Raw genomic sequence first — 24,501 nt, 5'->3', positions numbered from 1 at the left:
CCAATCCAAGAACATGGTATATCTCTCCATCTGTTGGTATCATCTTTAATTTCTTTCATCAGTGTCTTATAGTTTCCTACATACAGGTCTTTTGTCTCCCTAGGTAGGTTTATTCCGAGGTATTTTATTCTTTTTGTCGCAATGGTAAATGGGAGTGTTTCCTTAATATCTCTTTCAGATTTTTCATCATTAGTGTATAGGAATGCAAAAGATTTCTGTGCATTAATTTTGTATCCTGCAACTTTACCAAATTTATTGATTAGCTGTAGTAGTTTTCTGGTGGCATCTGTAGGATTCTCTATGTATAGTATCATGTCATCTGCAAAGAGTGACAGTTTTACTTCTTCTTTTCCAATTTGGATTCCTTTTATTTCTTTTTCTTCTCTGATTGCTGTGGCTAGGACTTCCAAAACTATGTTGCATAATAGTGGCGAGAGTGGATATCCTTGTCTTCTTCCTGATCTTAGAGGAATTGCTTTCAGTTTTTCACCATTGAGAATGTTGTTTGCTGTGGGTTTGTCATATATGGCCTTTATTATGTTGAAGTAGGTTCCCTCTATGCCCACTTTCTGGAGAGATTTTATCATAAATCAGTGTTGAATTTTGTCAAAAGCTTTTTTTGCTTCTACTGAGATGATCATATGGTTTTTCCTTCAATTTGTTAATACAGTGTATCACATTGATTGATTTGTGTATGTTGAAGAATCCTTGCATCCCTGGGATAAATCCCACTTGATCATGGTGTACGATCCTTTCAATGTGTTGTTGGATTCCGTTTGCTAGTACTTTGTTGAGGAGTTTCACATCTATATTCATCTGTGATATTGGTCTGTAATTTTTCTTTTTTTGTAGTGTCTTTGTCTGGTTTTGGTATCAGGGTGATGGTGGCCCCATAGAATGAGTTTGGGAGTGTTCCTTCCTCTTCCATTTTTTGGAAGAGTTTGAGAAGGATGGGTGTTAGCTCTTCTCTAAGTGTTTGATAGAATTCACCTGTGAAGCCATCTGGTCCTGGACTTTTGTTTGTTGCAAGATTTTTAATCACAGTTTCAATTTCATTACTTGTAACTGCTTTTGCTGCATCCCACAGGTTTTGGATTGCCGTGTTTTCATTGTCATTTGTCTCTAGGTATTTTCTGATTTCCTCTTTGACTACTTCAGTGATCTCTTGGTTATTTAGTAACATATTGTTTAGCCTCCATGTGTTTGTGAGTTTTACATTTTTTCCCTGTAATTCATTTCTAATCTCATAGTGTTGTGGTCAGAAAAGATGCTTGATATGAGTTAATTTTTTAAAAATTTACTGAGGCTGGATTTGGGACCCAAGATGTGATCTATACTGGAGAATGTTCTGTGTGCACTTGAGAAGAAAGTGTAATCTGTTGTTTTTGGATGGAATGTCCTATAAATATCAATTAAATCTATCTGTTCTATTGTGTCATTTAAACCTTGTGTTTCCTTATTTATTTTCATTTTGGATGATCTGTCCATTGGTGTAAGTGAGGTGTTAAAGTCCCCCACTATGATTGTGTTACTGTCGATTTCCTCTTTTATAGCTGTTAGCAGTTGCCTTATGTATTGAGGTGCTCCTATGTTGGGCGCATATATATTCATAATTGTTATATCTTCTTCTTGGATTGATCTCTTGATCATTATGCAGTTTCCTTCCTTGTCTCTTGTAACATTCTTTATTTTAAAGTCTATTTTATCTGACATGAGTATTGCTACTCCAGTTTTCTTTTGATTTCCATTTGCATGGAATATCTTTTTCCATCCCCTCACTTTCAGTCTGTATGTGTCCCTATGTCTGAAGTGGGTCTCTTGTAGACAGCATATAGATGGGTCTTGTTTTTGTATCCATTCAGCGAGCCTGTGTCTTTTGGTTGGAGCATTTAATCCCTTCACATTTAAGGTAGTTATTGACATGTATGTTCCTATGACCATTTTCTTAATTGTTCTGGGTTTGTTTTCGTAAGTCCTTTTCTTCTCTTGTGTTTCCCACTTAGAGAAGCTCCTTTAGCATTTGTTGTAGAGCTGGTCTGGTGGTGCTGAATTCTCTTAGCTTTCGCTTGTCTGTAAAGCTTTTGATTTCTCCATCGAATCTGAAAGAGATCCTTGCCGGGTAGAGTAATCTTGGTTGTAGGTTATTTCCTGTCATCACTTTAATTATATCATGCCATTCCCCTCTGGCTTGTAGAGTTTCTGCTGAGAAATCAGCTGTTAACCTTATGGGAGTTCCCTTGTATGTTATTTGCCGTTTTTCCCTTGCTGCTTTCAATAATTTTTCTTCATCTTTAATGTTTGCCAATTTGATTACTATGTGTCTCGGTGTGTTTCTCCTTGGGTTTATCCTGTATGGGACTCTCTACGCTTCCTGGACTTGGTGGCTATTTCCTTTCCCATGTTAGGGAAGTTTTCGACTATAATCTCTTCAAATATTTTCTTGGGTCCTTTCTCTCTCTCTTCTCCTTCTGGGACCCCTATAATGCGAATGTTGTTGCGTTTAATGTTGTCCCAGAGGTCTCCTAGGCTGTCTTCATTTCTTTTCATTCTTTTTTCTTTATTCTGTTCCGCAGCAGTGAATTCCACCATTCTGTCTTCCAGTTCGCTTATCTGTTCTTCTGCCTCAGTTATTCTGCTATTGATTCCTTCTAGTGTAGTTTTCATTTCAGTTATTGTATTGTTCATCTGTTTGTTTGCTCTTCAATTCTTCTAGGTCTTTGTTAAACATCTCTTGCATCTTCTCGATCTTTGCCCCCATTCTTTTTCCGAGGTCCTGGATCATCTTCACTACCATTCTGAATTCTTTTTGTGGAAGGTTGCCTATCTCCACTTCATTTAGTTGTTTTTCTGGGGTTTTATCTTTTTCTTTCATCTGGTACATAGCCCTCTGCCTTTTCATCTTGTCTATCTTTCTGTAAATGTGGGTTTTTTTCCCGCAGGCTACAGGATTGTAGTTCTTCTTGCTTCTGCTGTCTGCCCTCTGGTGGATGAGGCTATCTAAGAGGCTTGTGCAAGTTTCCTGATGGGAGGGACTGGTGGTGGGTAGAGCTGGCTGTTGCTCTGGTGGGCAGAGCTCAGTGAAACTTTAATCGGCTTGACTGCTGATGGGTGGAGCTGGGTCGCCCCTCCCACCCCGCCCCACATTGGTTTTCTGGCCTGAGGCGACCCAACACTGGAGACTACCTGGGCTGTTTGTTGGGGCTAATGGCGGACTCTGGGAGGGCTCACACCAAGGAGCACTTCCCAGAACTTTTGCTGGCAGTGTCCTTGTCCCCACGGTGAGCCACAGCCAACCCCCGCCTCTGCAGGAGACCCTTCAACAGTAGCAGGTACGTCTGGTTCAGTCTCCCCTGGGGTCACTGCTCCTTCCCCTGGGTCCCAATGTGTACACTACTTTGTGTATGCCCTGCAAGAGTGCAGTCTCTATTTCCCACAGTCCTGTCAAAGTCATGCAATCAAATCCCACTAGCCTTCAAAGTCTGATTCTCTAGGAATTTCTCCTCCCGTTGCCAGACCCCCAGGTTGGGAAGCCTGACGTGGGGCTCAGAACCTTCACTCCAGTGGGTGGACTTCTGTGGTATAAGTGTTCTCCAGTCTGTGAGTCACCCACCCAGCAGTTATGGGATTTGATTTTACTGTGAGTACACCCCTCCTACCATATCATTGTGGCTTCTCCTTTGTCTTTGGATGTGGGGTATCTTTTTTTGGTGAGTTCCAGTGTCTTCCTGTCGATGATTGTCCAGCAGCTAGCTGTGATTCTGGTGTTCTCACAAGAGGGAGTGAGAGCACGTCCTTCTACACCAGCGTCTTGGTTCAGGGCTGAGAAGTGAGCTTTAACTTTTCATTAAGAAAGACTTTTCTGAAAAGTCTTTGATGGATGGCCAAGCCTTTTCAGTTGGAATGTGTTTTACTTTTTTCTTCCTTTCCTGAACTGCATATGAGAGCTCCTATTTAATTTCTGAAAACTAAGGGTGTAGTTAGAGAACTTTAAGGTTTTCTCTAACATTTTGTTTTAGTCCTTCAGAAGACCAGCCACTTAGAGCTCCTATTCTATCACTAGATTGCCTCTGCTATAATATAAGAATTACCTTTTTGGGCTTTCATCCCTATCCAAACTGTCTATGTACTACTCTTCTTTCTTAATTCTCTTTTTCTGATTACCCTTTCAGTGCTTTTGATAATTTTCACTCCATGTTTTTCTTAGTAAATGAGGCTAACTTATTCCTTGGAGAATAACAATATCTACAGTAAAATTCATATCATAAAAAACAATAAGCTAACATTTATGGTGTTAATACATTTAACTGCTTAGAATAGCCAGGTACTGTTGTTAATACTACAAAGGTGTTAATCATTTAATCCTCACAACCACCTTATGAGGGAGGCACTATCCATACTGAAGGCAAGATTCAAATCCAAGGTGTCTAACCCAAAGAAAACCACATGGCCATTTCCCCAAATACAGATGTCTAGTTTTCCATTAAATCTATATCACTGAAAATAAGAATTTTATCATGAATAGTTCTGAGCAACATTTACCATTATTTTGAGTAGTTAACATATTTATTAATGAGCTGGGTTGACTGAAACTATGGAGCTCTTAAAAAGTAACTGATTAGTAGGAAGATGGTCTATACTAATTTGCTTTATTCAGTTTACTCTCAGAATTAGTCCTTCCACTTGGTGGCAAACATATCATTGCGAAAAGAAGCACTGAGATGCCAGCGATAAAGGAGGCGTTTTCTGAATCGTAGGGGTCACAAAAGAAGAAATTGTACCTCAAGAAAACATGGAACTTTGTTAACTGTAGGACATTCTTTCCCATCTCTCTCCTGCTCAGACCTTATACAGCGGTCAAAGGCGTCTAGATCTTGGAAGTTCTTTTGTGAGTTGATGGAAGAGAATACCAGAAGCACATGGAGCTTCTTTACTCCAGGCACATATTATGTAGAAAATAAATGATCAACAAACACTAAATAATAATGGAAATAAAGACTGTAATTGAGAATTGCTCTTGAATACAGTAAAGAAAAATCTGTATCCCTGAAGCCTCCCCAGAAGAAGCACCAATGACTTCTGATAAAATAATATAACCTGAGAACATATGAAAAAGTAATTTTCTCTTGATAAATTATTCATTCCTCTCGAGATACCATATCAAGAGGATTTTAGGAGGGAATAAATGAAAGAAATCCTTCCACATATGTATAATCTGATACTTTAAGCTTGGCCAGGAAGAAGTCAAACTATGTGGGCCCAAAAAGAATAAAAATGGAAAAACAATGGAATTAGCAAGAAAATTTTAATACCTTATTGTCCCAGTTATAATGGTAGCCTAGGGTCACCCAGCGCAGTTTCTCTAGTAAACTTCGGGGTCTCCGTTTATTCACTTCTTTATACCTGCAAAGATTGGAGACAAAAATGATTTATTCACTTCAAATGGCAGCAATAGCCTGTTGTATGGATCCTGGAGTCTAAATTTGGTATTCTATATAAGCTGTTAGCCAAGACCTCCACAGGGGAAATTAGAACAGAAATGAGTTGACCAAGAATACAATACTACTGGGGCTTCCCTGGTGGTGCAGTGGTTGAGAATCTGCCTGCCAATGCAGGGGACACGGGTTCGAGCCCTGGTCTGGGCGGATCCCACATGCTGCGGAGCAACTGGGCCCACGAGCCACAACTACTGAGCCTGCGCGTCTGGAGCCTGTGCTCCGCAACAAGAGAGGCCGCGACAGTGAGAGGACCGCACACTGCGATGAAGAGTGGCCTCCGTTCGCCACAACTAGAGAAAGTCCTCTCACAGAAACGAAGACCCAACACAGCCAAAAATAAATAAATTTATACAAAAAGAATACAATACTACTAAAACACATGTTAGCATTTCTAATTTCTAATCGTTGGTTCTAAATCCTCTGCTGAACGGGATCAATTTTAAATGTCGAGTTTCCAGCATCTCAATAATAATTAAACAAAATGACAACAGAAATGCCTTTACCAGTCCATGGGAAATGGGACAAAGAACCCTACAGATAACCGAAAATTTGGCTAACAGAACATGTTCAATTTGGTTTGCTAAAAGCAGGACGTGATTAATTACAGCTATCAACTATGTCTAGAATAATGGCGGCTTCCCAGAATTGCAATTTGGGGAAAAAACATTTGGCAAAATACAGTATACAATCAAAAATTACTGGTTTAACATGACTTCTTTAACCCCATATAACAACTTAGATAACTGAGGCCCAGCTAACAATTAAGGGCCACTGTAATTGATTTGGTTTCTGACATTCCCTTATTCAAACCACAGGAGGTTTCTGTAAAATGGAGGTATCATTTCTGTAATTATACCTTGTTTAATCAAATCTATGGGATTAACTACTCTTTTTCTTTTTTCTTTTTTGGCCGCGCTGCATGGCTTGCGGGATCTTAGTTCCCCGACCAGGGATTGAACCCAGGTCATTTGTCAGTGAAAGCACGGAGTCCTAACCACTGGACCATCAGGGAATTCCCTAACTACTCTCCTTCTAAAGAGGAAGATTGTTTGATTTACCTCTAAGTATCTAAAAATACAAGAATGCTAGGTCTAATCATTTTATTTAGTTTGTTTTTTCTATGTAATTTACATCATTAATGAATCAAAAAAATTTTTGGGGGGGTCTAGGAACCACTGCTCTTTAAAAAAGAAAAGATTAGGCTGCTTTAAGGAGTTTATATTTTGACAGGAGATGACAGATAAGTATAAGAAATGAGGGGAAAATTTAAGGCAGTATAAAATTTAGCACTAAACTGAATAGCACAAGACTTGGAGGGCCACTAGAATTAAGAAAAAGCAGAGCTCAAAGTCAACTGTCTAATCAGTTAAGGCTTCATGGCAGAGTTGGGGAGTTGAGTATGGCATTGAACAATGGTCAGCATTTAAACAAGGAGTGATGCAATAGGCAATATAGGCACAAAGCATGAACAGAAGCCAAGGATTTATTACAGGCTCACACTGTAAGTGGCACTCATCTTGAGGTCTGACAAAGTTTACAGAATAGATGCTATCTGTCCTCAAAGAGTTTACATTCTAAGGAGATTGCCACACAGACACACATCAAGACCAGTAACTCAATAAAAAGAATGGATCAAACACTGATATATTTAGGACAGCTGTGAAGAAAGAAGCATAGCAGGTCCGACTGCTATCCTTTGAAAGCACTGCATATTAGGTTGGCCCTTGGCAAGAATCTGGAACTTGGATTCTGGGGAGGTTCACACCATTGCCAGAACTCACTGTGCCTACATTGTCTGTATAAACAATACAGTTCATGCTGAACACCTGCCTCCCTTCTGGGAGTCTGAATTTTTGTCAGGCAGAGACTGCCTATGCGCCATCCCCTAGTAAAATTCTGGGCACTGAGCTTCTTTAAATCATACTGATGCTGCTGGTCCAGGAACCACACTTTTCTAGCCAAAATTAAAAAACAAAACACCTTCTATCTCTTTCTAGCTCAATAAGAGATCATTTTATTCTTGACAAAGAACCCCAAATCAGATTGATCTGTACAAATAAAGATAACAAGGCAGCTCTGAAAACTTGACGGCATTTTAGACATTTGATATGGCACCAATAAGTTGCTTTTCATCAAAAGATTGGGTCTAATGTTCTTTAAGAACAGGGTATACATTATTATAATTAACACAGGTTTATGGTATTAATAAAATTATTAAAATTATAGTAACAACCAAACATGAACATATAGCCTATAACATATCCTTTAAAATTTAGTTTCTTTAGGAAACCAAAAAGAACATGTCTTTTCTACCTTAACTGTATCACTATAAAAAAGGCTTTGGGTTTTGCCTATATTATAGAGGGGGATAGGTCCAGGATGCAAAAGAAGTCAGAGAAGAGCCATGCTTTCACAAGCAATAAGTCCAGTCCTCATAACAAAAAGGAAAAAAAAAGCTTAAAGACGCTTAGTGAAAGAACAGTTGTGATCACCGAGTATGCCATTTTGAGGTGAAAATGTGTGTGTGTGTGTGTATGTATGTACTGTGTTAAACCCAGGTAGGTATGAGATTCTATCCCTTATTTCATATCCTCTTCTGAGAACTTGACTTCCATTCTTGCCTTTGTATAGAATTTCTGGAAGGAAAAGTAGCAACAATTGTTGTAACACTTGCCTTCAAGATGTGAGAGAAGGACTGGCCAGTGCTAGACATTTCTTGTCTTAGTACCATTTAGGGACCTTTCTGGTCCCCACGGGCCTCGTGGGTTAACAAAGATTCCAAAAAATTCACTTGAACATTGTGAATAGTATAAGGCCCAAACCAAGTTTCACATGCTCCCAGATCTTTTTCAAACAGAAAATACTGAGGGATTAATGAAAGGATGGGTGGGCTGTTCTTTTTTTGTACCTGATTTGTCCAAAAAAGAAGCCAAGAAGGCTCAGTGCCAGTGGAGCCACGTATCCACCCAAAGGAAGGCAGGGAATCTGCTGGCACCTAACCTAACTTTAAATCTTCACCCAATTACCCAAAAGAATGTTTTCAAGCAGGTGTCACCCTAATTATTGGTTCTCACTGCAAACAGAAACATGCTGCCCCTCCAGGCACTAGCTGGAGGATGACGGATGGGTGGGCTGGCACCTTCTCCCCTGGTGAATGTGCCCACCCAGCACTTTGCTCACTTTCTGTCAGGGGTAAAATCTTAATGTAAGCGTTGGCATTTCTTTCAGCAATCTCATCCTATAGCACTGCTTTCAACTGAACCCTAACTGGGTGGAAACGAACTCCTGTCCTGCTTGTCCACTCTCTATGCAGTGGCTAAGCACTGGTATTTTCTTTTCTTTCTTGCCTCAAGGGACAGTAGTGAACCACTGTGAAAGCAAAACTACTCACTCAGGGCAGAAGTCTGAAGGTTGTTTATGACAGAAAACCTTCAAAATCCTATTGCAGGTATTGCTTTTTCGATCATTTTTAAAGATTTAGGGATTGAGTCTTTCACAACTCTGAATATTTCCCTCCACGACTACAGCTTTCTGTCCTTCATCCTTTCCTAGTCTCTCATTTCCATTAAAGCTAAAATTCCATCTCCTGTCCCTAGAACTCCATTTTTTCAGTATTTGAGTGCTTCCAGTTTTGTTTCCCTTCTCAACCTGAATCTGTCAGTCAGTGCAAATAGACATCCAACTCTACCTTAACACTCTTTTGCTATCTTGCAAATGTTAGTCTTATCTAATCTTCTACCTTCTGCTGTAAACTTTCACCATTTATCCAAAGTCCTCAGTCCTGCTCTTGCTCCCTTCCAGGACAAGGAGAATACAGAGGCCTGATCAAGTGATCCAGTTACTGATTTCAACTTTCCTCCCCTACACCTCTAAACTTTTTGAAATCCTTACTCTGTCCTTCCTTCCTGGTTTCAGCAGTGGTCTTACTTCTTTTCATTAAGGCCAATTCTCCATCTATACTATCTCCCATTTCCCCGATGTGGCCTCTGAGGCCCTTCTCCATTATCATCCTTCTTCTCATATTTTCAACTCTTCCTGTGTACTTGTTTCTTCCTCTTGATCTGCAAAAATGTTCAACATTTCCACATACTTGAGAAAACATCATTTCAACTTGACCTCTTACTCGGATACCCTATATGTCCTGCCTCCCTCTGCTCCACATTGCTTCTTCTCTTCACAATTAAATGTTCCTAAAAGGACTCAATATTTCCTGCCCCCACCCCTCCTCTGAGATCTGACTTTTGCTTACACCACTCTACCAAAACTAGTTTAGTTTCAATTATACCATTTAATTGTCAAATCCCAGGCCTACAGACATGGTTGGTCCTTCTCTTATTTTGGAAACACTTCCCTGCCTTGGCTTCTAATAGTACCTTTTTTCCCACCCAGAGCTGATGCTTCCTAGGGCCAATCGCCGCCTACTCTGTATGTTTTCCATAAACAAACAAAAAAACACATTATTCCCACTGTTTGCTTCACTATGGCCTTCATGTGTAACTCCCACATCTATATCTATCTCTGTTTCTCTCCCTCTCTCTCATTATGCTCCTAAGCTCAGTTCCATATTTCCAAAGGCATACTAGACATCTCCATGTGGATACTCCACAGGCATTTCAAAAACAATAAGCCCCAAACTACACTAAGGATCACCTCTGCTCATTCTCCTCTTCCTCCAAACCCTATTTCCATTAAATCTTAGTATATAATGTTCCACTGAGGAACACGGAGGTGCAGGTATGTTTTTGAGATAATGATTTTGTTTTCTTTGGATACAGACTGAGAAGTGGAATTGCTGGATCATATGGTAGTTCTATTTTTAATTTTCTGAGAAACTTCTATACTGTTTTGCATAAATAAATAATTACAGCATTATTTACAACAGCCAAGACATGGAAACAACCTAAGGGTCCAACAACAGATGAATGGATAAAGAAGATGTGATACACACACAGAATATTATTCAGCCATAAAAAAGGGAAATCCTGCCATTTGTGACAACTTGGATGAAACTTGATGGCATTATGCTAAATGGAATAAATCAGAGAAAGACAAACGGTCATACTTTTATGTGGACTCTAAAAAATCTAAAATAGAACAGACTCGTGGTTGCCAGAGGCCGGTGTGTGTGTGTGTGTGTGTGTGTGTGTGTGTGTGTGTGTGTGTGTGTGTGTGTGTGTGTGTGTGTGTGTGTGTGTGTGTGTGTGTGTGTGTGTGTGTGTGTGTGTGAAATGGGTAAAGGTGGTCAAAAGATAAAAACTTGTCATTGTAAGAGAAGTAAGTTTTGGGGATGTAAAGTACAGCATGGTGACTATAGTTAACACTGTATCATATACTAGAAAGTTGCTAAGAGAGTAGATCTTAAAAGTTCTTATCACCAAGAAAAATAATTTGTAATGATGTGAGGTGACTAACGTGAACGAAGTTTATCGTGATAACCATCTGGAATATATACACGTATGAAATCATCATGCTGTACACCCTGGACTAACACACTGTTATGTGTCAATTACCTCAATAAACTTGGGGGAACCCCCACAACTGAAGTGTAAACCTGCCTGTCACTTAGAAATCTGTGCATAATCCTTAACTACTTCTCTGTCACTTTTCATAATCTCTTGGTTCCCAAGCCCTATACAAAATGTCTTTTCCAGGCCTTTTTCATCTTTTGTGTGGGTTATTAAGCTAAATTCTTTCTTTTTTTGGCCGCACCGCACAGCATGCAGGATCTTAGCTCTCCGACCAGGGACTGAACCCGCGCCCCCTGCAGTGGAAGTGCGGAGTCTTAACCACTGGACCGCCAGGGAAGTCCCTTAAGTTAAATTCTTTTTTTTTTTTTGTGGTACGCGGGCCTCTCACTGTTGTGGCCCCTCCCGTCCAGACGCGCAGGCTCAGCGGCCACGGCTCACAGGCCCGGCTGCTCTGCGGCATGTGGGATCTTCCCGGACCGGGGCACGAACCTGTGTCCCCTGCATCGGCAGGTGGACCCTCAACCACTGTGCCACCAGGGAAGCCCAAGCTAAGTTCTTAATTGTACTTTTTGCAATGACTAAATTTTCAATCCATTTTCCTCACTGCCACAAGAATTATCTCTCTAAAGTGAAAAATCTATTACTAATCTTGATGAATTCCTCCTGTTTATAAGGACAAAGTCCACATTTTCCTATTGTGAAATGAAATTTATGTTTTATGGCAAGACGAGATAAATTCATTCATTCATTCATTCATTTGCTGCGCCGCACTTTTTTGTGAGATCTTAGTTCCTTGACCAGGGGCTGAACCCAGGCCCTTGGCAGTGACAGTGTGGAGTCTTAACCATTGGACCGCCAGGGAACTCCCAAGACAAAAAAAATTTAAACATAAAAAAATCTTCTCTGCCCTTTGGCTCCCTCTCTTCCCCTTACTGTGCATTGTGTATCTGCATTATGCATCGAGCAAACCTCCCCCCGTAGGCAGAAATACCTGCTCACGTAAAGAGCAACATTCTCTTAGCAACAAGACAACTCCTTAAAAGATAATGTTCCTTCTTGATCTTGTAAGGGGATGCTTAGATCTGGATTGTGTAAATTGTCAATAATCCATCACTTAATATACAACTCTCTGTGTCAAAAAACTTATATAACTGTGCCTTGACTTCTAATGGCTGAACAGTGCTTGGAGCTTTCTGACATGCTGTTCCCAAATAATAATCCTCAATTTGGCTCGAATAAAATGTTTCCATTTCTTTCTTAGGTCGATTAATTAATTTTTTGTCTACAGTACACGGCATGCAAACCCCCTTATAATCTGGCACAAACCTTTCTACTTTCATCTTCAAACATTTCCTACAACGTAACCTACCCTCCTCCTTTCATGGCTGTGTTTTTGACCATACAATTTTCTACTGAAATGCTCTCTCCTCTCCTACTCTACTCTCTGCATAGCAGATTTTTCTAACTTGCTTTTCCACACAGTTTAAACACTTAAGGGAAATCTTTATCCTCGACTCAGTCTCTCCCTCTATCTACTGTGCCCATACAGCACCTTGCAACTTCCTCTATTAAAGAATACAGCTTTAGTGCTGTAAATATCTTATGAAAGCACCTGAATTCCTCCTTTAATAGTCCCTTCCTCAAAGACATGTAATGAGTTTTATATCCATGCTAGCACCAAATATTTCCTAAAGCACAAATGTACGTTATTTAATAAATTAATGAAAATAAGATGGAAAGGTATTGTACTATACAGTTTTTAATTGATGATTCTCAAGTTCAGCATTATGCTTTTATTGGACTAATAGAGAAGATATCAATTTACTTAAAATTAGTATTTACTGAACACCTTCTAATATATACTAAGAATTGTGGTTGGTGCCAAGGCTACAAGAATTTCAAGGTCTGGGGGCAGGGATGGGGCAGGGCAGGTAGTAGGAAGGAGAAGGGGGCAGATGACAGGATTCACTACAATAAATGCTATAACAGCATCATAAAGTCTTAAAGAAATAGAAAGGGGAAGGAATTAATTCTGCTTCCACATTGAGAATATCAATGGAAAAAAGCACACATACAAAAATGGATACAAAGCACTTCATAAGCTAACTTATGGAATAAATAAAGCTAAGTTGCTTTATTTAAATGTATATTTTCCCTTGCCTTATTCTTTTTTTTCTTTTTCCCCGGTATGCGGGCCTCTCACTGTTGTGGCCTCTCCCGGATGCACAGGCTCAGCGGCCATGGCTCACAGGCCCAGCCGCTCCGCGGCATGTGGGATCTTCCCAGACCGGGGCATGAACCCGTGTCCCCTGCATCGGCAGGCGGACTCTCAACCACTGTGCCATCAGGGAAGCCCTGCCTTATTCTTTAAAAAGTTATTTTTGAATAGATAATACATTCACAAAATTCAAAAGGCATAAAAAAGTATCCATTAACTAAGTAATTCTACAAATATTTAGTAACTACCATGCACTGAAGAATAAAAACACAGGGCAAAGGGATAAAGAGGACGGGAAACAGGGGCTATTTTTAATTGAATAAAGGAATCATCTCATAAAATGACACCAGAACAAACAGCTTGTACAAAGAATCTGAGTATGCCTGATGTGTTTAAGGAACAGAATGGAAGCCAGTACTGCTGGAGAATAAATGAAAAGGAATAGGAGATGAGGTGGGAGAGCCAGATCATCTAGGCCTCATGGCCTTGATAAAGACGTCTGATTTTATTCTAAGTGTGATGGGGCTGTAAACAAAGAATCTGACTGGCCTTTGTCCTTGGTTCTTTACAGCAAGGTTTTAAACCCTTGGAATTTCTGGGAGGGATAGGAGTATTTGTTATTCACTGTGGACCCTAAGACCACACCTGAGTTTATGCTTAAAAGATGACTCAGGATGTGGGTTTGTTAAGCTAGAAAGACCAATGTCAACTTAGAGGGTTTAGGCTTGAAGTGATATTAGCATGACCTACTCGATAGGTGGAGGGCTAGAGACTGAGTTCAAGCATGCGGCCAATGAGTCAATCAGTCATGTTCAAGTAGTGAAATCCCAATAAAGCTGTGAACACTAGGCCTTGGGAGAGCTTCCTGGGAGGGCTACATGCCCTGATTCCATGGGAAGAGGACATGGAAGCTCTGTATTCAGGACCCTCCAAGACATCACCCTACAGATCTCTTCATTGGATGGCCCTGATTTGTATCCTTTATAGTGAAATTATAATCATAAGTATAATGCTTTCTTGAGTTTTATGAGCTGTTCTAGTGAGTTAATGAACCCAAGGAGGTCATGGGAATTCCCCTGAATTTGTAACCAGTTGTTAAGAAGTGTTGTACAGCCTGGGGCCCTCCCAAACTTGTAGGTGGTGTCTGAAGTGAGGGTAATTTGGTTAAGGACCACGCCCTTAACTTGTGATGTCTGTGCTGACTCTGGATGGTTTGCATTAGAATTGAACTGCAGTATTGCACATTAGAAACTATAAAAGAAATGACACAATTTCTATACTCTGTAGAAAACAGACTGAAGAGGCACAAGAGCAGACACAGGGAGACTGGTTAGGAGGCTACTGCAGTAAATGATGGTGGCTTAGACTACAGTGGTTGTGATGGAGATGCTGAGGAATGATTTTGTTTATTACAACTGTAGACCCTACTATATTTGCTGGAGGGTTGGAGTTAGGATTTTTTAATGGCTGTATAGTGGCTGCATTCTACTGCTGGGGTCTGTCATGCTTGATTTATCTGATCTCCTGCTGACAGACACTTGTTTCTCATTTTCCCCCCATTACAAACAATGCTGCAATAAAGATGCTTACACCTAACTATAGTACGCTTGTGCAAGAATCTCTAGCTACACCATTCACTGACAATAAACTTTGAACAAAACATAGAATTGAGGTGCCCTAATATTGTGAACAAACTATTTTTGCTAATATGTTCCAAATATTCCTTCATTTCCTACTTAAAAGTTTCTTCCTCCCTGACCACAGAAACCTAGAAAGTTAAAATCGAAAGGATTCTTAGAGGTCCTCTAGTTCAGTGGTTCTCAATGTGAATGTTATGGTAGATAATCAGAATCTCTAGGGAAATCTTTTTGAACCACAGACCTTCTCCCTTTCTGATATGCTCTGGGACAGTGGGAGAACTGGCATGTACTGTCTAGGTGACTCTGACCGTGATTCAGTCACCTTGAATGGCTTATCCAGCCCAATCCCTTTGTTTCCCAGATGAGGAAACTGTAACACACATTCTATACAGTGACAGAAGGAGAACTAGTCCCTCATTGATTTTCAGTGCTGCCAGCAATGTCTGAGCATATCAATTTCTTCCAATCCTTGACAACAGAAGGTATGACCATAGCATTTTTCATTTTTTGCTAATTTATTAGACCAAAAAAAAAGGTATCTCACCATTGTTTACAGGATGATTTATTAAAAAGATTCATCTGAGCTATTATAGAAAATGACAACTGGGATTTCTACAGAGTCATTTGTCAGAAACAAAAAAATCAATTACTTGAAAACACAGGCTGGCTTAGTAACAAACTCTAACCTCTCTGACTAATTTCACTCAGCCATGATCTTCCTTTACTTTGCTCTCAATTCTACAGAAGATACACTTGAGAACAGGATTTTCCTTACTGCTCTTGTCTATAACATAACCTACAGACCAAGAAGGTTTTAAAGGAAAACCAATGCATTTAATTTTCATTTTCCTTTCAACTTAAGAAAATCGTCTATTTCCCTGCTAGAATGAATATGACATAGTTTCTGAAAACTATACCATTAGAGCCACTTAAGTTCAAACAGACCACACAAAGCTGGTATAATGGTTTTAACAGGATGTTCTAAGGATTTCTCACATATTATCTTGTTTAATCCTCACACTATTAAATGAGGAAAAGACGACTCTGAGGTACAGAAAGGTTAAGAAACTGCTTAAGTTAACAAAGCTAGTAAGTGGCAGAACTGGGATTTGAACCCAGGCAATCTGACGCTAGAACTAGTACTTTACATCACTGAACTCTTTACAATCTGGCCCTAACCTACCTTTCCGATGTCATCTCTTGCCAATTCTATTCATGACTTCCAGGAAGCATCTCCCATCATCTATCTTTAATCTAGCCACTTAAGTGACCATACTCATAATCTTATAAACTCTATCCCTGTAAATGCCAAATTGTATTTAATTATGTTTACATGTCTCTGTCCTCGACTAACCTACAAACTGCTTGAAGACAGGAAGTGTGTCTTTTTGGTCTTGAATCTCTAACACACAAGCACAGTTATCTGACACAGCAGAAACTCAACAGGTATTTGTTGAATGAACACATGAATGTACATATTCTGTGCTCCTATCTCACAGAACAAGTTACTCTGTCTTTGCTCAGGCTGCTTTCTCTATCGACAACACCTTCTTGCTTTTCTGACTGGCAAATTCCTAATCATTTTTTTTTTTTTTTGCGGTACGCAGGCCTCTCACTGTTGTGGCCTCTCCCATTGCGGAGCACAGGCTCCGGATGCGCAGGCTCAGCGGCCATGGCGCACGGGCCCAGCTGGTCCGCGGCATGTGGGATCTTCCCGGACTGGGGCATGAACCCGCGTCCCCTGCATCGGCAGGCGGACTCTCAACCACTGCGCCACCAGGGAAGCCCTCCTAATCATTTTTGAAGACTCATTTCAAATGGACAGAGAAAAAAAGAGGATAATGGGCCCAATTAAAAAATCATTTTTCCTTGACACCTCCTTCTTGCCTAGAAGAATTATTTCTTCCTCTGGCCCCCACTGCATTTTCCTAAACACCTATCATAGCAGTTTCTGAGCTCTATTATTTTATTCCTTTTGATACTGAGTTCCTGCTGTAGACTATGCACTCCTGAGTGCAGGGACAGTGTCCTGTTTATCTTTTTATCTCCAATGCTTAGCATCACACCTGGTACATAACTGACCCTCAAAAAATATTTGTAGGGGCTTCCCTGGTGGCACGGTGGTTAAGAATCTGCCTGCCAATGCAAGGGACACAGGTTCGAGCCCTGGTCCGAGAAGATCCCACATGCCATAGAGCAACTAAGCCTGTGCGCCACAACTACTGAGCCTGTGCTCTAGAGCCTGCGAGCCACAACTACTGAGCCCATGTGCCACAACTACTGAAGCCTGTGCACCTGGAGCCTGTGCACCTGGAGCCCGTGCTCCACAACAAGAGAAGCCACTGTAATGACAAGCCCGCGCGCCGCGACGAAGAGAAGCCCCTGCTTGCGACAACTGGAGAAAGCCCGTGCACCGCAACGAAGACCCAATGAAGACAAAAAAATAACTAAATACATACAAATGATAGTAAAATAAATAAAAATAAATAAATTAAAAATATATATCTGTAGAATGAATGAAATGCTGAAACAACATTAAGGTACAAGGACTAGTTTCCACGAACAACAGCTGACCTACCATAAAACAGGCAATAACACTGACTTCATCTAGGAGAGTAGTGCTTTCAGTGTTACTTTCTTCAGGATACCGTAAGTCTTCAAAAAAGACTTTTGAAGTCTTTTCTACTTTAGGTAGAAAAAAGGGCTGAAGCCGAATGAAAATGGATAATCTGGGCTTCCCTCGTGGTGCAGTGGTTGAGAGTCCGCCTGCCGATGCATGGGACATGGGTTCGTGCCCCGGTCGGGGAAGATCCCACATGCCGCGGAGCGGCTGGGCCTGTGAGCCATGGCCGCTGAGCCTGCGCGTCTGGAGCCTGTGCTCCGCAACGGGAGAGGCCACAGCAGTGAGAGGCCCGCGTATCACAAAAAAAAAAAAAAAAGAGAGAAAATGGATCATCTGACGATTGAGGATGAACTCATTATCTAAGATATGATAAGCAAATCTTTAAAGTTGGCCTCAATTTAATATAACTGTCAAAGTGTCTGTCCAAATGTTCCTGGGGGAAAGAATATAACTGTGCTGTATTTGAATGGAAATGAGGAAAAATAAATGTTAGTAACTTTCACTGAACTATTATAGAGTAGTTCATTTAAAGATCTGTGATGACGTGAACTGAATACGAATGCTTTACTGTGACTGGTAAGACTTACCTTAGACACTCTTTGCTCTGTTCCCACAAATCTTGGGTCTCTTCTGTAGTCATATGTTTGTCCAGGTTACATACATTAGGTTTCTGAGAATATAACTTAAGGCACTGCTTCACCCAGTGCCACTGGTAACCTGGGAGGAAGGGGTTTGGGATAAAAATAAATCCTATACAAAAGATGGATGAGAAAAAAAGAAGAGGAGGAAATCCTCCATCAGTTAATCAGATCATGTATTTTTGGTGACATCCTTATACCCATTACATTATTATTTATTCCGTGTCTCCTTTTGCTAATGCTTCCAGTGGCTTCCACACATAAGCATATATTCTCATTCCTATTCTCTAATTTCAGAGGAAGAGGAGTTCCTTCAAGTTAATAAAAGTTGTTTTGATGATGAATGTTAGACATCTACCACTATGCAATTATCTCTAGTTTTTTGGGTTATCCTCAAGAGAAACAAATACTACACAATTATCAATTGTGTTATTCCAAAGCAAACTTCAGAACTGAAACTGACAAGTCACCTCTCAAATTTCACCAGGTATCATTTAGAGAGGTGGAAACTGCTTCCTGTAGTTACTACTTTTGTGATATCGCAGTGTTGCCTTTTTTGTTTTCTAATATCTGGCTAATGATTTTTTAATATAAAATCATCTGTTAAAATAATTGGTGTGATTTCTGCTTCCTTTGAACTTTGATCACTATAACAGGGAAGAAAGGTGGTATACACATCTGCTCAGTATGCAAATACCTAACCATTTCTCCTCTGTAAAAGACGAATAACAATACTTAACTGGAATCCTATGCATGGTTAAGGATTCATTCATCAAACATTCAACAAACATACACTATATGTACTTTCTTAAGAATTAGAGATAAGGAGATGAAAAACTTTGTCCTAAGTACCTGGAGATAGAACAGTAGAGACGGTTATACAGATAATGCCTTTAGAAGTCTGGCTGTGAAAGGAAACAAAGGCTGAGGAGTAGTCACAGAAGAACAAGGTGGGAGTTTATCGTTTTTAGGGTTTGGAAAGACCTAAGCATGCTTACATGAGCAAAGAGCCAGCAGAAAGGAACTGGCTGAAAACAGAAGAGAAGAAAGAACCACAGCAAGGTCTTGAAAGCTGGAAGGGGTAAAAGAAGGCGGGATTAAAGGGTGAAGGGAGTCGTTTTGAACAGAAGCAATCCCTTTTCCTCTAAAATTGGAGGAAGGAATGGACGTTCATTTATAAGTGTGGAGGCCACTTCTGCATGTCATGTATTAGTCAAATTCTCCAAGTAATTTAGGAGTAACAAGACTGCCAATATTTATAAAGAAAAAAAATATGAAAAAAATTTCCAATAACCTACTGTCTGCTATCACCACTATTTCACAAAATAAGAATATTGTAATACCCACAAAGATATCACATCAAAGGAAGAATACTTCTGATCTAATTCAAGTTTGAACAGTGACAGGAAACTGAATACTTTTATAGGCAGTCCATTCCAGACAACTGTTGTCTTCCTTTTATGGAGTTCAAATTTGCCTCTTTTTAATTTTTCATGCATTGGTCTCAGGTCCTGACACATACAGCAACCCCAAATCAGCTGTCAATTCTTCTTGATAAATGCCTCTAACTCTGTAGCTAACATTTACTGAACATTTACTATGTGCAAGGCACTGACCTAAGTACTTTACATGTACACTCACATTTAATCCTAATCTTATGAAGTGGGTACTACCTTTAGACACATTTTACATATGCAGAAACTGAGGCCAAGAGAGATTGAGAAACTTGCCCAAGATCATACAGTAGGAAGTGACAGAACCAGGACGTGAAGCCATGTAGTCTGGTGTCAGACCTTAATCACTAGTATGCATTGCTTCCCACCCCTTTTTGTGTACAACAAATTTTCAAATGTTTGATGCTGTCATGTTCCCACTCAGGTCTACTCTTCCCCAGGCTCAGCTTCTGGTCTTCAGACCCATAACCTTCCTGCTCACTCTTGTAAGGACAGCTTGTGGTATACTCAGATTCCTTCAGAATAAGCAGGATCCGGAAGTAAACATAATCCTTCTGATCAAGTCAGAGTAAGAGGAGACTCCTTTCCCATGTTCTGGACATTGTACTTCAATTAAATGCAGCTTACAATGGCAGGAAACATAACACAATGAGGTACCAACTCAAATGATGTGGCTTAAGTGTGAAGTCCTAGGAAACCTCAAATAGCAAGTACAATCATATCTCAGAGATACTGCGACTTTGGTTCTAGACCACGGCAATAAAGCAAATATTGCAAGTCACATGAATTTTTTGTTTCCCAGTGCATATAAAACTTATACTTATGCTCTACTGTACTCTATTAACTGTGCAATGGCATTATGTCTAAAAAACAATGAACACACTTTAATTAAAAAATTTAATTAATTTATTTTAATTATATAAAATAATGCTGAAAAATGCTAACCATCATCTGAGCCTTTAATGAGTTGTAACTTTTTTTGCTGGTGGAGGGTTTGAAATATTACGAGAATTATCAAAATGTGACAGAGACACAAAGTGAGCAAATGCTGTTGGAAAAATGGCACTGACAGACTTGCTTAATGCAGCGTTGCCAAAAACCTTCAGTTTGTAAAAAAGAAAAACAAACAAACAAAAAACAGTATCTGTGAAGCACAATAAAATGAGGTATACTCCAATCTGGACAACAGAAAACCGAAGTGGGATTGATAACTTTGTAGTCTGAACAATCTGTTAAGGGAAGAAGGCACAACAACAGAAACATGGCCGTGAAAACAGGAGCAAGGCCTGAAAGGTAAAGAGCAGCATTCAAGAACAAAAGGTGCACAAAACACTACTGGTGATGTATGCTCCTCATTTACTCAAACTCATGAAGAGCAATGCTTTCATATATAAAAGCCACCATTCAACTGTTTTCTTTGTGACTTCAGACACAGAACTGGTCTTTAGTTCTTTAATATAGAACTAAAGTGCACAAGGCCTTTTATAAAAGTTTTAAAGCTGTTACCCTTTCCAATGTTATCAACATATACTTCAGTGCTGATAATGTACTAATAACTGTAACACAGACCTGGCCCTTGGTACAACGAAAATTAATTTTTTTAAAGGAATTTTTCTTGCTTTTAACCCATATTTGAAATCACAAGTGCAATGTTAACTTTATGTCTTCTAGAAACAGGATGCAAATATAAAATCGTTCGGCCAAATAAGGCATTTACAAATTTTCTAAATCATTCATGATAATTAATCTATCAACACAATGGTCCCATGAGCCTAGAAAAAGGGTTAATAACATTACCCACTCTTCATCATTAATTTCTCTACCTGTAAAATGAACTACCTGATATCACTAAAATTCAAAATTCTAGATTATTTAGTCTTTTAGGACTTTTGATCTCATTAACCTCAATTCTCTTTTCAAAAATTCAGCCTTGATGATAGCAACAATTTTTAAGTTGTTATGCCATTCGTGAATGTAGGGATTATGCAACTTGAATGAACATTATGAGTTACTCTATCAATTCAAAGTGCTTCTTTTGCCAGAGTAGATGTTCAGAGCTGCAGCAAGGAGTCCAGAGTCAGTGCCCTAATTTTTGATTCGTACCTGGTTTGTCACTTTCTGCACTATAAGGCAGGCATTACTGACTCCTGTTCTATCCTTTGGGAATGCCAAATAAATGGAAATCTTAGACATGGCAGAATTCAGGAGGGGTTTGGGAGTGGAACATTTGTGTGTTTAGTTTTCTTCTTTGTCTATTTACTTGATTATAACTCCTCCTCCAAAATTAGACAAATGATTGATTTTGCCTTCTGAGCTCAACTGCACTCACCAGGATAGCCTTGGAGACCGTAGGCTCTCCACTTGCTTACGGGCTGAAGTCCAGCTCTGTACGCATCATGGTCACTGACTGAGGACACATTTAGGTGAGATTTGACCACCTGGCAGAGGAAGGAAACAGAAGTCAGTGGGTTAGAGCTATTTTACAGATTAACTGTGAGAATCTCAAACCTCTAAAGGCATTTGTGATATGGGGCAGTTAGGAGTCCTAAGTTTGGGGTACTAAACTTAGCTCTATCACTTACTTAATGCATGACTCAGATAAGTCACTTAACTTCTTAGAACCTCAGTTTCCTCAGCTATGTACTAAAAAACACAACAGAGCTATAAAAAATTGAAGTAGTGATGAGCAGCAGACTGACTTTGGCCTTTAAGACTATCTTTTCCTATGATACCACACCTTTGTGATTTCTTATAGGACTCTGAATTATGAAAGGTGTTTGGTATATGGAATACTCTAAGTCACAATGCTATTTACTTCGGTTAGGGCTAACAGTAATGCTCCTGAGGAACTTGTACACAGATGGTGCTTAAACAGAGCTATGAGGAACACCAGGCTGGGGAGGGTGAGTGCTCAAACCACTCAGAAAAAATGGTTCAATAAAACATTGGGAATCCTGTTTGCTAGAAGTACAATATTTGCTCTCTTAGATGGAGCTTCAAAATGAAACTTGTAACTTTTTGTCTTTGTTAGTTACTTAAAAATTAAGCTTTTAAGGGGCCTATGAAGGTTTCTTTGCATTTAAGAGTATCTTATGGATGGCTCATTAAACTAGTTGAGAAATCCAATATTCAGTCACTAAAGTAACTAAGGATATTTAAAAAAAACCAAACTATTCTTACATTAGTAATAAACTTAGGGTCTGGCTTGCCTTAGAATACCTCCAATGTTCTCTCCCCAAAAGATATGATGATCTCTTAATCTGTTAACTTTGCCAAGAGTGCAGATTTCCAGACAAACCACCACCAAGTGGCTGCTGTATACCCAGTCTCTATAATGAAATGGCTATCTGAAACTCTCTGAGAGTCCTGACCACCTAACTCTTTCAAGTACCCAGAGAACAGAATGTTTTTATTTCAAACATTTCATAATGATTTCTTAAATAGATCTTACTTAATACTGCACTGTAATTAAGCAACACTCTCAAACTGGAAAGAAGTCTGTGGACCTAATCTATCATATTCTAAGCTGAATCAAACCTCTCAGCCTTTTAAAGTTTGTCTGCTTCCTCCCTTGTCAGACTGTTAGCCATCACTTTCTCCTCTGCTCTCATCTGATGTCTTATTAATAGCAACTTTCTTCTTCTCTAATTTGCTACTTTTAATCTGTTTTGAGCTGGAGAATGAAATACTACCCATGTTTTTATGTACTAAATAGATAGTGCATTTACTGTGTACTTACTGCTTTAGGTACTGTGCCAGATACAATGTCCCCTTCTCAGGTGGCTTACATTTTAAAATTATGTAAGTATTACAGTAAAATATGGGCAAAAGGAGTTGAATGAAAGTCTGAGGGGTTCTTCCATGAGCCAAGTACACTATTCCTGGACTTTCTCTATGTTATTTTGACAACTCTAAGGCCATCTCTGCTAACAAATGAAGTTTCTAAGAAGCTGAGTTCTAGATAAATACGATGTTACTATAGCATTCCAATTTTATTGAGATCTATTACTAAGCTTGAAAAGAATGCCTCATCCAGCCATCTGTGGACAACACCAATGGCAAATTAGGGATCTATCTTCAGTGTTAAAGCGACTGAAAAGAAACATACGTTATAGTTGTGATTCTCCCTGCGTCCCCTCCCCTTCTCCCCATGTTTTCTTCAATTTCCATGAGGAATAATGCAGAAATAAGGTAGAAATAATGTATAGTGCTTGGATTCAGTTGCCCTTTACTTTCAACCTGGAGGGATTATCTCAGAATCTTTCAATGCCCTCTTTCTAAAAGTCCCAGAGAAGACAGGCCCTTTTATGGACAACGGCTTCTAGGAAGACTCGGGTAACTGGTTTCAAGCTGTAGAACGCTACCGTAACGTCTGCGAACACGATTTACGGGTTTTCACACAAATCTAGGTGCAAATTCAAATGGACAGTTAATGTAAGTAATAAACACCAATTCCCAAGCATTTTTTGACCGAGGCCGCAGCCAGGAATAGCTGCGTGGAAAAATGGTCAATAGAGCCCTTCATCGCCAAAGTGTGATACTTTCTGGGCAGTTCAACTGTGCACCCATGGAAGGCGGGGATCGCTCAATAACCATCAGTCTGGAAGCGAAAAGAGGATAGGAGAACACTGAAACCTCTCCAAGAAGCGAGGCGTGGCGACGGGGAGGTGCGCGCCGCTCCTCTCTCCGTACCTTGTGGGCACCAGGCCCCGTGCCGCGGGCTGCGTGGGCTACCGAGAAGTCGATGACCCCTCCCAGGTCTACGGTCCCGGGGCGGCTCTGCCGGTAGAAGCGGAAAAGCTTCCGAAAGGCGTCCTCCCCAGGCTCCGCCGCCAGCGTCGCCACAGAGCCCACGGCGGCCGCCATCTTCCCCATCTCCCCCATCTCGCTGCCCGGCCTCCTTTGACCCGGAAGCTGATTTCCGTGCTCCGGATCAGGCAAGTTCTTCCGGGGTCGTGACCTCAG

The 24,501-nt window shown here is 40.1% G+C and overlaps 1 protein-coding gene across 2 annotated transcripts in view; it reads right to left on the bottom strand.

The window, feature by feature from the left end:
- Nucleotides 1-24,425, bottom strand: part of ALKBH1 (alkB homolog 1, histone H2A dioxygenase) — a 29,789-nt gene extending 5,364 nt beyond the window's left edge. The window contains exons 1-4 of one of the 2 annotated variants that reach the window (XM_060127729.1): nucleotides 24,229-24,425; nucleotides 21,866-21,974; nucleotides 18,032-18,194; nucleotides 5,310-5,400 (exon numbers count right to left, since the gene is read on the bottom strand). In XM_060127729.1, coding sequence (XP_059983712.1) covers nucleotides 5,310-5,400; nucleotides 18,032-18,194; nucleotides 21,866-21,974; nucleotides 24,229-24,420 — 555 coding nt within the window. In that variant the 5' untranslated portion in view covers nucleotides 24,421-24,425. The remainder of the gene's footprint in view (nucleotides 1-5,309; nucleotides 5,401-18,031; nucleotides 18,195-21,865; nucleotides 21,975-24,228) is intronic. The other variant, XM_060127778.1, reaches the window with a different exon arrangement.
- Nucleotides 24,426-24,501: the final 76 nt, after the last annotated feature.

This window comes from Lagenorhynchus albirostris, chromosome 1 (genome assembly GCF_949774975.1).
Source record: "Lagenorhynchus albirostris chromosome 1, mLagAlb1.1, whole genome shotgun sequence".
NCBI lineage: Eukaryota > Metazoa > Chordata > Mammalia > Artiodactyla > Delphinidae > Lagenorhynchus > Lagenorhynchus albirostris.
The sequence above is the reverse complement of the archived record's forward strand: the minus strand, read 5'-3'. Positions and strand labels throughout refer to the sequence as shown.